This window comes from Scophthalmus maximus, chromosome 1, assembly GCF_022379125.1.
Source record: "Scophthalmus maximus strain ysfricsl-2021 chromosome 1, ASM2237912v1, whole genome shotgun sequence".
NCBI classification, from domain to species: Eukaryota; Metazoa; Chordata; class Actinopteri; order Pleuronectiformes; family Scophthalmidae; genus Scophthalmus; species Scophthalmus maximus.
In genome coordinates this window covers 25,754,970-25,769,474 of record NC_061515.1, presented here as the reverse complement: position 1 = coordinate 25,769,474, position 14,505 = coordinate 25,754,970, and the positions used below count along the sequence as shown (strand labels likewise).

Sequence of the window (14,505 nt, the reverse complement as noted above, 5' to 3'; positions counted from 1 at the left end):
ATTATGTCTTTTTTGCTTAAGAGCAGTTATTTTGGTCACAACTGGCAGGTACAGGATAATGGTAAATATTATTTAGCTCAAAAGTTGCAAAACAAAATCAAATCATCAAGTCAAAGTTGCAAGTAGTTGATGTCATTGTATCACACCATGGAGGTTGACTGTGAAGTTAAGAATGCACTCTCCTAAAACAGTTTCTATAAGATTTGTTGGTTCATCAAACAACAACTTTGCCTTCAGATATGTTCGGACAACGCATTGTTGTAAGTACCAGCAATTACTTGATATTTTACCAGGCATTATTACCTTTGGGATAGCAGCTTGCAACACCATTAATGTTGCGACACTCTTCTGTGGGGTCACAGGAATTATCAACACATTGCAAAGTGTAGTTCCCTGCACAGCGACAAAGCTTTGAGCAGCCATCTCCAGATATGATCTCGCCAGGCTAAAACAAAATAGAATGAAAGAAAATAGAATGAAAGATCAATACTGTTGATGTGTACTGTTTCACTACAACTACATAGTACAACCTTCTTGTCATTTACTGTTTTCTTATTATTTTGTCCTGAATATTGAAGCACATGTAGTATTAACTAATACAATCTTACCTCATAGTAGTTATTCTGGTCATCAAGACAACCACATTTCTCCAGTGGCACACAGCGCTGTCCCTTGAAGACAAACCCAGGTTTGCAGAAGCAACCACTGATACAGGGGCCAGAACAATTGGCAGATGGCTCCATACAGGTGGGAATACAAGCTGGACCACAGTCTATATACTCTGCATCAGGAGGACATGGTTCTGTACAGCAGAAAGAAAAGGAATGGTTTGATGAATAATGAATACAAGAAAGAAAGGAAAAAAGATGAAATTCAGGTGTCAACTTTGAAAATAACATGTCGCACTTGGTGGCTTTGTAGTTGGTCCTGGAGTTGCTGGTTTTGGCGTAGTTGACCCAGGAGTTGCTGGTTTTGGCGTTGTAGGCCTAGGAGTTGCTGGTTTTGGCGTTGTCAGCCCAGGAGTTGCTGGTTTTGGCGTCGTCGGCCCAGGAGTTGCTGGTTTTGGCGTAGTCCGCCCAGGAGTTGCTGGCTTTGGCGTCGTCGGCCCAGGAGTTGCTGGTTTTGGCGTCGTCGGCCCAGGAGTTGCTGGCTTTGGCGTTGTAGGCCTAGGAGTTGCTGGTTTTGGCGTTGTCAGCCCAGGTGTTGCTGGTTTTGGCGTCGTCGGCCCAGGAGTTGCTGGCTTTGGCGTAGTCCGCCCAGGAGTTGCTGGCTTTGCCGTCGTCGGCCCAGGAGTTGCTGGTTTTGGCGTAGTCGGCCCAGGAGTTGCTGGCTTTGGCGTCGTAGGCCTAGGAGTTGCTGGTTTTGGCGTTGTCAGCCCAGGAGTTGCTGGCTTTGGCGTAGTCGGCCCAGGAGTTGCAGGTTTTGGCGTTGTCGGCCCAGGAGTTGCTGGCTTTGGCGTCGTCGGCCCAGGAGTTGCTGGTTTTGGCGTAGTCGGCCCAGGAGTTGCTGGCTTTGGCGTCGTAGGCCTAGGAGTTGCTGGTTTTGGCGTTGTCAGCCCAGGAGTTGCTGGCTTTGGCGTAGTCGGCCCAGGAGTTGCAGGTTTTGGCGTTGTCGGCCCAGGAGTTGCTGGCTTTGGCGTAGTCCGCCCAGGAGTTGCTGGTTTTGGCGTCGTCGACCCAGGAGGTGCTGGTTTTTGCGTAGTTGACCCAGGAGTTGCAGGCTTTGGCGTTGTCGGCCCAGGAGTTGCTGGCTTTGGCGTCGTCGGCCCAGGAGTTGCTGGCTTTGGCGTCGTCGGCCCAGGAGTTGCTGGCTTTGGCGTCGTCGGCCCAGGAGTTGCTGGTTTTGGCGTCGTCGACACAGGAGGTGCTGGTTTTTGCGTAGTTGACCCAGGAGTTGGAGGTTTTGGCGTCGTCGGCCCAGGAGTTGCTGGTTTTGGCGTCGTCGACACAGGAGGTGCTGGTTTTTGCGTAGTTGACCCAGGAGTTGGAGGTTTTGGCGTTGTTGGCCCAGGAGTTGCTGGTTTTGGTGTTGTTGGTTTTGTTGTAGTTGGAGCTGGAGTTGTAGGTTGAGGTGTACTTGGTCTTGGAGTTGTTATTGGCTGAGCTACAAGTGAAAGATAAATAAATAAATAACTGAAACCTTTTGTCATTGGCTTAGCAAATGTGTGTTTTTCTGATAGTGAAGAGAATAACTTGAATTCCTTCTGGTCAGTTTCTCACCTTTGCAGGCCATGACACACACAGCATCAACAGCAATATCTGTCTCAGTAGTTTCTCCAAAGGTACCCACAATAGCAAACTGGAATACATTACAATATGCAGATGTATTTAAGTATGTTGATGGAAATCGATACACACACATGCAGAGACAAACTAAGCTCTAATATTTACCTGAATAGCAGCTGTTCCCAGGTAGCGGACTTCTGCAGGCTTCCAGCCCTGACCCTGGTTGCCCCTCACAGTGAAAAGAGCAGGTCCAAGACTCCCACCTGGTAAACAGGAAAATAAATTCAAGTCAAAAAATGTTTCATGCTGTCTTGGCTTTTGTCTATCCGTGGAAATATTTTACCTGCGGTGATGGTGTGGACACTGAGCTGCATGTTGGCGCTGGTGCCATACAAGTAGTAGTAGAAGATGAGGTCCAGACAACCAGTGGGGGGGGTCAATAGAGGACTTATGATCTGAGAACTAACACCAGGGATGGCTTCCAAAGAATCCATCAACATGTAGGCACCCACTATGAATCGAATGGTCAATAAATTCAGGTTAGAATCAAATAAAGGTAATATTTCATCATGTTATTCATTCTGTATACTACAATAATGAACAAACATTAAATTAAACAAAAAAAGGTCAAAAATTCAAAATGGTATTTTCCCAGTACCTATAATATCTTTTTTTTGTTCAAGTTTTAGTATAGGTTATTGTCTGTTTAGTAATTTATCCCTAACCTTATCCATAACTACCATGATTATGGCAAATAACACTGACAACAGTTAGGATTACAATAGGTCTCACTATTGTCTTTAGATGATCTTTTATTTGTTTAGTAACTGGATTTATTACATTCACACCAAGATGTATGCTTTAACAAAGAAATAAATGATTGCATGGATTGTGTTACATTTGGCCCCATCTTCTCATTCATAGCATATATCATGGACTCATCATGCAGAATGTAGAAAAATCATTCTCTGACTTTAGGTTTAGAACATTACTATATATTATAGTGTAATAGTTTTTAAATGAATTTTGTTGAAAATTTTTTGCAGAACATTATGTAGGTTGAAGCTGACTTTTGACCTGTTTGATAAAAATGTCCTCACTCCATCATTTTATCCAATTAAAAGATTTTTTCATAACTAAACCTTTGTATGTTTTGAGTTTAGGCCAAAAACATGTTTTGTGAGGTCACAGGGATTTTGACCTTCAAAATCGAATTCATCAAATTCAGTTCATCTTTGAATCCAAGTGAAGGTTTGTCCCAAATTTGAAGATATTCTCATTCCAGATAGTTAGATATATCAACCTGAAAACACGGCAGAGTATGTAAATTACCAAAAATTGGCTAAAGTTGTGGTTGAGTTCGAACGACAAAATGACCCTTGAATTGCTTTCTATCAAAGCAATGAGAAGTGATGTGTAGTTTAATCCTCATTGACTTCTGTTGTTCTGACTGTATGTGTTTTGAAAAACGGAGAAATGTTACTTAGCAATTGAGAAAGCTGTAAGAGGCGTATGAAAAAGAGGTGTTCAGACTGTAACATTAGGGCAAAGCACCATGTGGAAGATACAGTTATATCCATACAGACTTTTAAAAGGAGAACCACCTACATCCAGGTTTGGAGAAGTCGTCATCGGGTCCGGTGCCAGGCGTTTCTGTTTCCCCAATCCACTGGTCAAAGCCAAACACATTTGTATTCCCCGTTTCAGTCGTCCACCCACAAAGGTCACCAAGAGTGTCAAAGTCACAGCCAGAAACACAAGCTGTGAACAGAACAATCAATCAGTGAGACAGCTATGTGTGTGTGTGTGTGTGTGTGTGTGTGTGTGTGTGTGTGTGTGTGTGTGTGTGTGTGTGCGCGTGTGTGTGTGTGTGTGCGTGTGTGTGTGTGTGTACGTGCGTGTGTGTGTGTGTGTGTCTATAAACTCACAGGGACACACTCCTTCAGTGATGACAATGTTGTCCAAAGCGGAGTCACAGGAGGATGTGAAGCCTCTCTGAGCCTCAAACACAATCTGGAAAACAGAGAGAAAATATCATCGCCCTAAAGCTGCTGCTAAGCATTGCAGTGGTTAAATTAACCGGCACTCACAAACCTGCATGGAAGAAGCACCGTGAACATAAACATATGCCATCATTCACATTTTCCTTTCGCCAGTTATTTTGAAATCTGTTTGAAATTTGCACCACACAATGATAAAATCTCGACCATTGACACGAGCTACAGCTTTGTTGTCATTTTAATTTAAGCAATAGCAGCAATAACATAACAGTTTGCATTTTTGATTCATATTTAATGACGCATCTGTGTTATTTGGGGTCAATTTGATCCCAGGCTATTTTAGCTTTATGAAACATATACAAAGTATAAATATTCTTCTGACATTTTTTAGTTGTTGTTTAGGATCATATTGAGGTCACCATAACATGCAATTTTATAATCGTCAAAAATCATTCCTCTGCTTTAGGGCCCTATAATCTTCCTAACCATATCTGTAGTTGTGTGAGATCCACTGATAGTTCACACGACATAATACCCACGAGAACTTTGATAGCTCAGGGGAGGAGCAAAGACATAAAAAAAACTTGCACAGCAGACATCTTGGTGCTCTGTGACCTTGCTCTCATTTGGTAAATGACCAGTAAGAAAAAGGTTTCCTCTCAGTGCAGTTGTGTCACAGCTAAAGGATCATGTTGGGGAGGACCCTGATTATGAGGCACCTCCCTCAGATGAGAATGAGACCCTTGGTGCTGAACCTTCTGTTGTCTCCCGACCAGCAGACACTGTCAGCCATTCATAACACCGTCAATTGAGAAGGATATACAGTAGTTGAGATGACAAATTTAGAGGGGAAGCGCGTGTATGGGGACAGTTGTGACCAACATGAAAACCTACAGTGCGTTGCTCATTTTGGCAGTCATAAATATATATATATATACAGTGTATATAGTCATTAGGTGAAGCAACAGCAAGCCTTTGGAATACTGATGCTGGAATGCTTCTAAAGATGTATTGTTCCGTAATCACTTCAAGTCGGGATCAAACCGCCGACCTTCTGGTCAGTGGACGACCCCTCTCCAACTCCTGAGCTACAAGGTGCCCAATGAATACATTTTGGACGGCACCAAAAGTGGTTGTTGTAAACCTTTCTTCATGTCTAATCTTTATAATGACTGTAGTGCATATTAATTACCTCCGCCCCCAGAATTCCACGAAATTCGATTGAAGGATGGGCCCAGAAAGATTGGTGACTCCACGGACTGAATGATGTATGGATGCCGTTGAAAACTAGTCTGTGCAATTTGGATGCCGGTCCAAATAAAAATCGAAATCTAGCGGATTTAAATGTGCTTTCAACAGACGGCTGTGGGGCCTTGGCAGAGGTATGCACTAGAGTTACCAGAGTGGGGGTCTAGCTTTCAGAAAGGCATAACAGAGGATGTGGGAAATGGTTTCCCTTTTAACAATTTAAGTAAATTTGTCTAAATTTTCAAGCCAGCGTCAGATTATACTGAAAAAGGCAATTGCATTCGAGAATTTATGCTAGAAGAACAATGCAGTTTCTGCCTTGGGGCAGGATCTCTGATGTTGGCACAACCACAAACAAGTGAAAAAAGAAAATGTCACAATGAACGCTTTAGTTTCATGTGGCCGACAGTGTTTTCAGTCAAGACTTTGTGGTGTTAGGTTTGTAACTTTGAAAGATTCTATACTTTAGCATAATTTTTGATGCATGTTTGCTGCTCTCAGCCATGAGTCCCCATTTTTGAGTGTCGAAGCAGCACCGACAGTGACCCGCTAACACTCACAGTGACGCTCTGACTGCTGGATTTGGACACGGTGATGGAGCTCTTCAGCCACGATGGACTCTGGAATCCTGTCTTGATCCAGACCTCTTCCTCTGCACCGGGCCTCTTGGCCAGAACCCTCAGCGCATTCTGACTATCTGAGCCGTACATGTAGTATCGAAACTCGACACAGATCTTCGAGGCCGATGATGAGAGGGGAGGGCTCAGCAGACGAGCCTTCTGCCCATTGGACACATTGTCACCCTCGTGGTAGATGTAGAATCCCTCTGCAGACAGAATTAAACAAATGGAATCTGTGTCTTCATCTCGTCAGGGGTCAGAATTCAATGTGTCCATCCTGGAACTCGCAATGAACCATACTCTGAAGCCATTAAAGTCAAATGAAATGAAAGAATCGCAATAAACCACGCATTCAGGACTGACTTCCATCAGGGTAGTCTCCACTCGGCCCAGTACCCTCTGTTGGGGTTGGACCTTTGTGTCGGGTCCAGTCACCGCTGTCTGCGGTGTCCTGGGTGAACCTGCAGAACGGGTCACCGTTCTGATTAAAGTCACAGGAAGTCAGCACCTCAGCTGGACAAACACAGACACACAGACACACAGACAAATGGATATTATAGATGGTAAAAAAGAGATGATATCATGTCATTTACCACCCAAACAGTCTAGACTCAAGATATAGTTACGTCCCGTTTGTTAGAGTTTTTTTAAAAAAGAATGTGATAACTAAGACAGAAGAGACAGAACAGGATTCCTTTCCGAAGTGATGCTGGCGCCTTTCAGCAAGAAAGCCCTGGCGTATAAAGGTCAACAGTTTCTGGACAACTTACATGTGGATGTGAGCAGCCTGAGCTTTGATGATGGAGGTGACGCAGGAACGTATTGATTTCGAGCACAACAAAACAGACGCAATAGAGGTTTTCTCAAAGCGCTCTCTTGCTTTGTGTGTTTGTGTGTTTGGCAATCCGGCCTTGAATACGAGTGTGAAAGTGATTGTACAGTTTGTACACGTGTGTCTGCTCTGTGGTAGAGTGGACCCTGCCTTTCATACAGTGCATTCTGGAATCTGAAATATTTCAGGAGGTCAGAACGGGAGGGGTCTGAAAAATAATATTACATCTCTTCACAGCAGAGTCCAACGATGACTGATATAAACTAGGTGGTGGAGGAGGCGGCAGGTCATAGCTCTCGAAAGTAAGTTGGTGATGGTAAGTGAAGATAAGGAGCTGTAAAAAGGTAAAGCCCATATCATCTCAAGGACAATGTATTACTGCCCTAAGCTCTGTGGGAGCACGCTAAGCTAAACTTGCTTTTTGAATTTAGATTCATTTGCCTTTTAATTTGTGTGTTTTAGTGTGTGAATGTGAAGGTGAAGATTCAAATCATTTATTGGATGGGTAAAACAACCTACCATTTTCTCTTTGTGAGTCCTGCAGACTGCAAAAGATAGAAAAAAAAGAGGACATGGGAAAGATTGTTAAAGTTGGGTTAAAAGTCAACTTGTCTCCTCTAACAGTAAAGTAAAGAAGCCTGAATTGAGAACAAATGGTAACTGGTCTGTATGTATATCGCTCTTTTCTAATCCCAACAACAACTCAAAGTGCTTTACACTACAAGGCACATTCAACCATTCACACAGTGCTTCTATGTGCCACGCTTTTTTTTTAACTAAGCATAATTCACATTCTGACGCGACAGCCATCAGTGGCACCTGGGCATTCGGACTGGAGGAGCAAGGGGTCGAACCACCGACCCGCTCTACCTCCTGAGCCACAGCTGCTCACTACAGAAATTGAAATCTAAATATTACCAAGGCTGAATTATTTATTCTTATACCCCTGTGGTTGTGGTCCAGGTGCACACAAGAATATGAACGTGCCTGAAATATCAAATGTAGATTTATATGAACCACTGTTCTCCGTCAGTTGACATTATTATGTTATTACAGATAAAGGAAACTAAGCGCAAGCGTTTTGCTGCAGTTACATAACAAGCCTATAAAAAGGGTCTGTTAATAAAGACAAAGGGCTACCTTCACCTACAGTACTTGGAACATGCAAACTATGATTAGCAAACCCTGTAGGACAAATACATTCATTAGAATTTGAGTGGGACATCCCTTGTTCACCAACTGAGGCTTCATATTGTGACCCTGTAACCTTTCTTTAAACCTAGTCCAACATTCTCCATAAACTGTCACATTTTTATAATGATGTGATGAGGATTTACAAAGAAATCAAAAGTGTGGATTTTGGAAATACTGAGGTGAGTCCCCCAGCCCCACGCTCCCACAACATGTTTGACAGTGAGGAATTCTGTGAAATTGTTTGTATAATAAGATTTTTTCTTCTTCTTACATTATGAACTTATTTAGTTATTTATTATATCATCCTTGGGGATTGACTCACCTGTGCAGTGCGTGGCTTGTTCTGCAGCCACACATCCATAGGAGCAAAATTAGAAACCGTAACGTATCCATGGCTGACCATTGGTTGATGAGTACAAGACAGCAGGGACGGGGACAGAGGCGCCAGGGCTTTATATAGAGGGCCAGGATGGGTTGGGGGAGTGCTGTGTGGAAAACCAAGGTGGATGCGTTGGGTGGGTGGTGTGGATGCTGAGTCTCTCCGCATTACTTGATGTTGCAAAATGTGTAAATGAGTAACTGTGAGTGATAGGGACAGGGTGTGTTTCTCTTGGGTGTGGGTCTGTCGGTGTACACCTATACCTGTGGGTGTGTGCGCTTCCTGACCTCTCAGCATATCACAGGGTGGGTGGGGATGTCCATCAAACACTATATTACAAATAAAACCTTTTACTGTCAGACATCATGAAGCTTATTGTGTAATAAACAGAATACCGTGTTCACATGGACGCACCTTTTCAACATGTACGGTAAATCGACGTGTGTCCGGAAAGGGATTGCCATTAATTGTATAGTGTATATTGCAAAAACAATGCTAGGCTCTGACTAAACATTCAGCAACTCAAGCCTTTTATGTGACATCTGTGCCGTCTGTAGACCCTCATTGTCAGACTGTGTTAGGCCTTGTTGACGAGCTCCAGCCCAGCAGTAATAGTTGATCCATAAACGCAATGGATAGACAAAAATAACATCAGTTGATTTTCATTTGAATTCTGGGGATGTTAATATGTCATTGTCATTGTATTGTATCACTCCGGGCAAAAATGCCTCCCAAAGCAAATGAAGATAAAAGGTTACAGTTGACCTCTGCTAATTAAAATGTTCTATAATAATATGACTAATGCATGTGGGTCATTGCGACAGAGTAAATAATGGCGTTTATTAACATCAGCAGCATCAGCAACAGACAGGTGAGCTCTGATATCACACACACACACACACACACACTCTACCACACACAGGTGGGCTCTGATATCACACACACACACACACACACACACTCTACCACACACAGGTGGGCTCTGATATCAAACACACACACACACACACACACACACACGTACAGGTGAGCTCTGAAATCTCGCACACACACAAACAAAAAAGAGGGAGAGCTGAGTGGTGGATCCCCCCGAGGTGATATGCATCTGTGTATTTATGGGTGTCTTTTTCATATGTCCTTAAATTCTAAGGTGTTCCATCATTGGTTTGTGTTAGGTTCCCTTGTTTCCAGTGGGTGTGATCTCCGCAGGGCTACATCTAATAAGCTGTCAGTCTTCATGCTGACATAGTTTAGGGCTTATAGAAATCTTGTACAGACGCTTTTGATAACTTTCGCAGTCGGAACTTGTGAATGGTTTACAGGAAGACACAATAAACATAAAGATTAAAATAATTTGGCGAAACAGTCGTCAGATATTGAACAGGAACTCCCTTTCAAATGAGGGCAAACAGAATACCATGACATGCAATGGGTGGGGGAAGCCTCTGAAGTGGCATTTACTTCTAGGAGCAGGGGTGTAGGCAAACTAATTAATGGAAAGACACCATTCGAGCTGGTCTCCCAACATGCGGATATGTACGGCTGATACCTAATAGTTAATTGTAAATGTTCTGAGGACTTTAGACCCTTATTAATGTCTACAAACCTCCCATCTCAGTCAAGTCCTTTTTAAGTAAAATCGATTACTGTTAGACAGTTTACCTACAGGGGTGATAATTTAAGGCGGAGACCTGAACAACATCTGAAAGAAAAAGGAGGGAAAAATATATGGGAAAATGGCTATTAGAATATGTACACTGTTTAAGATTACTCTATCTTAAGAAAAACGTCTCCATCAAAATAATTATTTTATTACGGATAATAAGAACCAAGCAACAAAGTTTAGTACCTTTCTATGAGCTGTGATACGTTTTACAAAAGAGGTTAAAATATACAATTTTCCATCGGTATACGAGGCTTCAGAATTTTAAATGGTTGAATTTAAGGTTTTCTTGGAACTGCTGATGGGTTTGTATTTCCAGCATCATAACCATTGTTACAGTATGTTAGTTATACAGATGGTTTGTTGTTATCTAACTATGCTTTCCATGGCAACCAGACATAATTTTTCAACGTGCACTCTGACCTCCCATCTATCCATCCAAAGTCCGCTTGCATTGCTTATCTTTATCCGTAAAATGACAAATGCTCTGATTTGACCATTGCCTACCTGAAGTCATCTGCTTTAAAATGATTGAAGTCAACTTTTCTGGAGGATTTTTTGACTGACTGTCTGGTAAGAAAAAAATCACCTTCTAGAGACTTGGTTGAATATGATTCATGGCATGGTTTGAACTTATACTCTAGTCTTAACCCTTAAGTTAACCCTTACTGTAAACCAATGTCTGCAAACACGTTGACTCCTCACTGCCAACTATGAACTCTCACTCACACGCACACACACGGATGACATTTGATGTCATTATATTTTGGCAGTAAAAAGTATATGTGTGATACAAGGCGTTATGACATAAAATCAGAGAAGTGGCCAATGGGAGGGTATAGAAACTGTGGTCATAAAACCATTTTCCCCAACAGCTAAAACCAGTCACACCTTTATACACAGGCCATTGCGAGGGCTTTATCTTAACTACTCAAACACCTTAGTCACACATTTCAGTTTTAGATAATAAGTGGGGAAGGAAGACCACAGATTTTTACAGTAAAGACAAAATGTGACAGATGGGAAAGAGGTCACATAAAGAAATGTCAGGGGTCATCTGAGACTATTGTGGTGGCAAACACAGGTTGCGACTAAGGGCATGTTCATGGAAATGTGTGTGTGTGTAGAAATGTGTGTGTGATCTATGTAGGGCTTTGCCTATTACCGCCCCAATCTTAGCTTGGCCCGAATTTGAATTATGATATCTGCATTTAAAGACCTATTGCTGGTGATGAGGGGCCCAGTGGCTCTTAAGCCCAGTGACATATTACTAATCACAAGGAATCGTTTGTTTTGAAAATGATCTGAAACAGACAGTTAAAGAAATTAACAAGCCCACTGTCCCATCAGGCCGAGGGTCAAGCTTATCAGCAAATTAATCCTTAACCTATACCTTGAAAAAACATAGCAACTTTCAATGGATTCTGGTCAGTGGTTCTCAACATGCCCTGTCATGATTCGATTTTTCACAGAAGGTGAAAAACCCATGGATATGAATTTGAATCCTGCTTAGGGTCACACAATCAGTGTAACTATTTCAAAGCCAGTAGTCCCTGTACTCTGGAGGCAAGAGATCAGATGATGACTTAGCAAATAGCCGGGCCACATTAAGCTGCCAAGTCGGACCTGGGTCAACTTGCAAGAGCAATGGGCACCATTAAAAATCTAGATGTAGTATAGAGCAAATTCACAACCGACTCTGAGAAAAATACATATTATTTGAGAGCACAAAGCCTCGCCAATCGAACACCTTAAAGGATTGTGCCCACGTTTTGGCAATTGACAGGTTTATACATTATAATTTGGGGCCCATTCGAAAAGATTTATTTCATCGTCATCTTCATGTTTGTACACCAACGACTGCAACTCAGGAGACCTGATAACGCGGATTCTGATTCTGATTCGCCTGTTCGTTTTGAGGAGAGACCGTCAGAAAGCGTGTCATTACGAGGACGACTCGGAGGAGGTCGCAGAAAAAAGACGCACTGGTGTGCGGCCAGCAGGACAACAGCACGAGTGGGTTTTTCGCCCGCCGCCCGGAGCAGGGCACTGTTCAGACTTGGTGTAATGACATTACAAAAGACCAAGTTTGTTTAAGAGTTGGTAATCAAATGTCAAGGTGCAGCCAGTATTTTTGCCCCATTATTCAGCTCTTTAGACCTTTTCAGACTGCTTGACTTTCTTTGAGACACATGGGTGTGACAGTCAGTTTGTCCTTTCTTATATTTGAACAAGTATGAGTGCATACTATTTGTGTAAGTAAGTATAAGTGCTTTTTATGACACTTTTATTTTTTTTTACAACTGATAACATACATTTAGCAATGTTGAGTCCACTTTATACCAACACACAGCTTGGCGTAACTTCTGGCCCTGTTCAGACCTGGTATGTAACATCCATTACTGAGACCACATTTCAAGGTAGTCTGAGATGCACGAGTCAAAATTATTTTAAGCGGTGTGAATGCAAATGGGCATGTCCTGAGTCACACTGAAGGACCGCCTACTCAGCCAACGTCATCTGACCTTCTACAGTTTCACTATGAGCCAAAAGTGTTTTTACACTTCTCATATACACTGATTTATTTGTAAAAATAAAACAGTTTGTGTCCACAAACTGACAAACCACCAAATATGTGGTGGTTTATCATTTTTATAAATCATGAGGGCTTTTAACACTGTTTTTTTTTAATGAAATGTTGTGTGTTGTGAAATGTGTTTTGTGAAATGTTTTCTTTTGTTGTATTTTGACCTTCGGAGTCACATTGTAATATTCATCAGCTGACGAACAGTTCCACAGATTCACAGAAACAACTGACGCACAAGATGGACTGTGACTTTCAACTGATTTTACACCTTTTTTCCAGGAGTGAGACAGCAATGTTATATTCGGGGTGAGGTTACACAATCGTTGCGTAAATGCGTTCAGACATTTGTGAATTAAACAATGCCGCGGCAAACAGGTTCGTGATCCTCGCAACAAGTTTTTATCTCCAAGTGCATACCAGGTATACATATTCACGACACATGCATGTATAGAATAGCAACAGATGAAGAAATATACAAGTGCTGGTCAACCCTGTCTTCTAAGTTCTCATCCACATAATAACTCATGTCCCTTTGCAATACACCTGGGAAATAACGTCTTAAAACCTAAACAGTTCATAAACTCTCCACTTTCACGAGGAGAGGAACTACTCTGAGGAAAATGTTTACTCATCCTTGGGATGGAGTGTGAACCTCTCTGTGTAAGGAAGATAGTGGTGAGCACAAAGTGACAAAATGTTATGTTATTGTTATTTTAGGCATAATTTTGAAATAAGTGAAGCACTTGAATAATTATGTTTTTACTTGTTAGGGCAAAATTTGACCTTTAAACTCAATTGATCTGTACATGGTTACTTTACTCTAATCATAAAAAGATAATATCATCAACATGAGTCATCGTGTGTGTGTGTGTGTCTGTGTGTGTGTGTGTGTGTCTGTGTGTGTGTGTATCTCCCGGACCCGTAAAGATACTGAGTCAAAAGGAAACTCCTTCAAAGAAAGGACATTTACTTTGGTTATCAATACATCATTATGACTAAGTGAAACCTGAGTCTTTTCTGAGAGTTGTTCCTAAAGGGCATGTGTTCGAATGTAGATTGGAAAACATCAGAGGCAAAAAATACTCTGAACCAGTGTAGCTTATATCCTAATCATCAATTCTTTTAATTGTACAAAAAAGAAGACTACTTCAATGACGGAGAAAAAATTACATACATATAAATAAATCAACACTATTTGGTGATTTGATTATTTCTGTGTCTGTCTGCCCCGATGTGGAATGTAGCTATGAAAAATGTTTCGTTTTGGGGATTATGAATAATAATTAGGGGGTTTTCTGGTCACTGAAAACTCATTGTGGGATGATATGTGTGTTCTGTCTCTGTGTGCTTCCCCTGACAGTGTGGGCTGCCAGACTCAAGTATTTATCACTGTGTCCCAGTTATCTCTGAGCGTAACATTAGTAATATAAGGTATACTATAAGGTCCAAATGTTTTTAATCTTCCACACATTTTAGTGCAACTTCTACACAATTCTGTGTGGTAATAAGCGTGACTGCCCTCTACTGGTTAAACCCTGGCTGTTCAGATTGTGAGAGAGGCGTAATATCGAAGACTGGAACGAGCGAATTGCGTAGATTAAGTATAGTGATCGAGTGGTTACTGCAAAATGAGAAATCTATAGATTAAAGGCATATGGATCAATAAAGAAAATATTAGCTTCCTCCATGATTTAGTTTGTATCTTCCGGCACACATTTTGAGAGCCGTGGAGTATGAAGGACAAAAATTATAAATAA

At 41.8% G+C, this 14,505-nt stretch overlaps 1 protein-coding gene across 5 annotated transcripts in view; it reads right to left on the bottom strand.

The window, feature by feature from the left end:
* Nucleotides 1–8,585, bottom strand: part of zanl (zonadhesin, like) — a 34,911-nt gene extending 26,326 nt beyond the window's left edge. For 3 of the 5 annotated variants that reach the window (XR_004793897.2, XR_004793896.2, XM_035634598.2), the window contains exons 1-12: nucleotides 8,442–8,585; nucleotides 7,445–7,470; nucleotides 6,457–6,606; nucleotides 6,034–6,299; nucleotides 4,154–4,238; nucleotides 3,834–3,986; nucleotides 2,569–2,736; nucleotides 2,391–2,488; nucleotides 2,220–2,298; nucleotides 907–2,103; nucleotides 609–802; nucleotides 304–445 (exon numbers count right to left, since the gene is read on the bottom strand). Coding sequence is in view for 3 of the 5 variants with exons in the window: in XM_035634598.2 (XP_035490491.2) it covers nucleotides 304–445; nucleotides 609–802; nucleotides 907–2,103; nucleotides 2,220–2,298; nucleotides 2,391–2,488; nucleotides 2,569–2,736; nucleotides 3,834–3,986; nucleotides 4,154–4,238; nucleotides 6,034–6,299; nucleotides 6,457–6,606; nucleotides 7,445–7,470; nucleotides 8,442–8,512 (2,629 nt within the window). In the remaining 2 variants the exon portion in view is untranslated. The remainder of the gene's footprint in view (nucleotides 1–303; nucleotides 446–608; nucleotides 803–906; nucleotides 2,104–2,219; nucleotides 2,299–2,390; nucleotides 2,489–2,568; nucleotides 2,737–3,833; nucleotides 3,987–4,153; nucleotides 4,239–6,033; nucleotides 6,300–6,456; nucleotides 6,607–7,444; nucleotides 7,471–8,441) is intronic. The other 2 variants (XM_035634574.2, XM_035634580.2) reach the window with 2 other exon arrangements.
* Nucleotides 8,586–14,505: the final 5,920 nt, after the last annotated feature.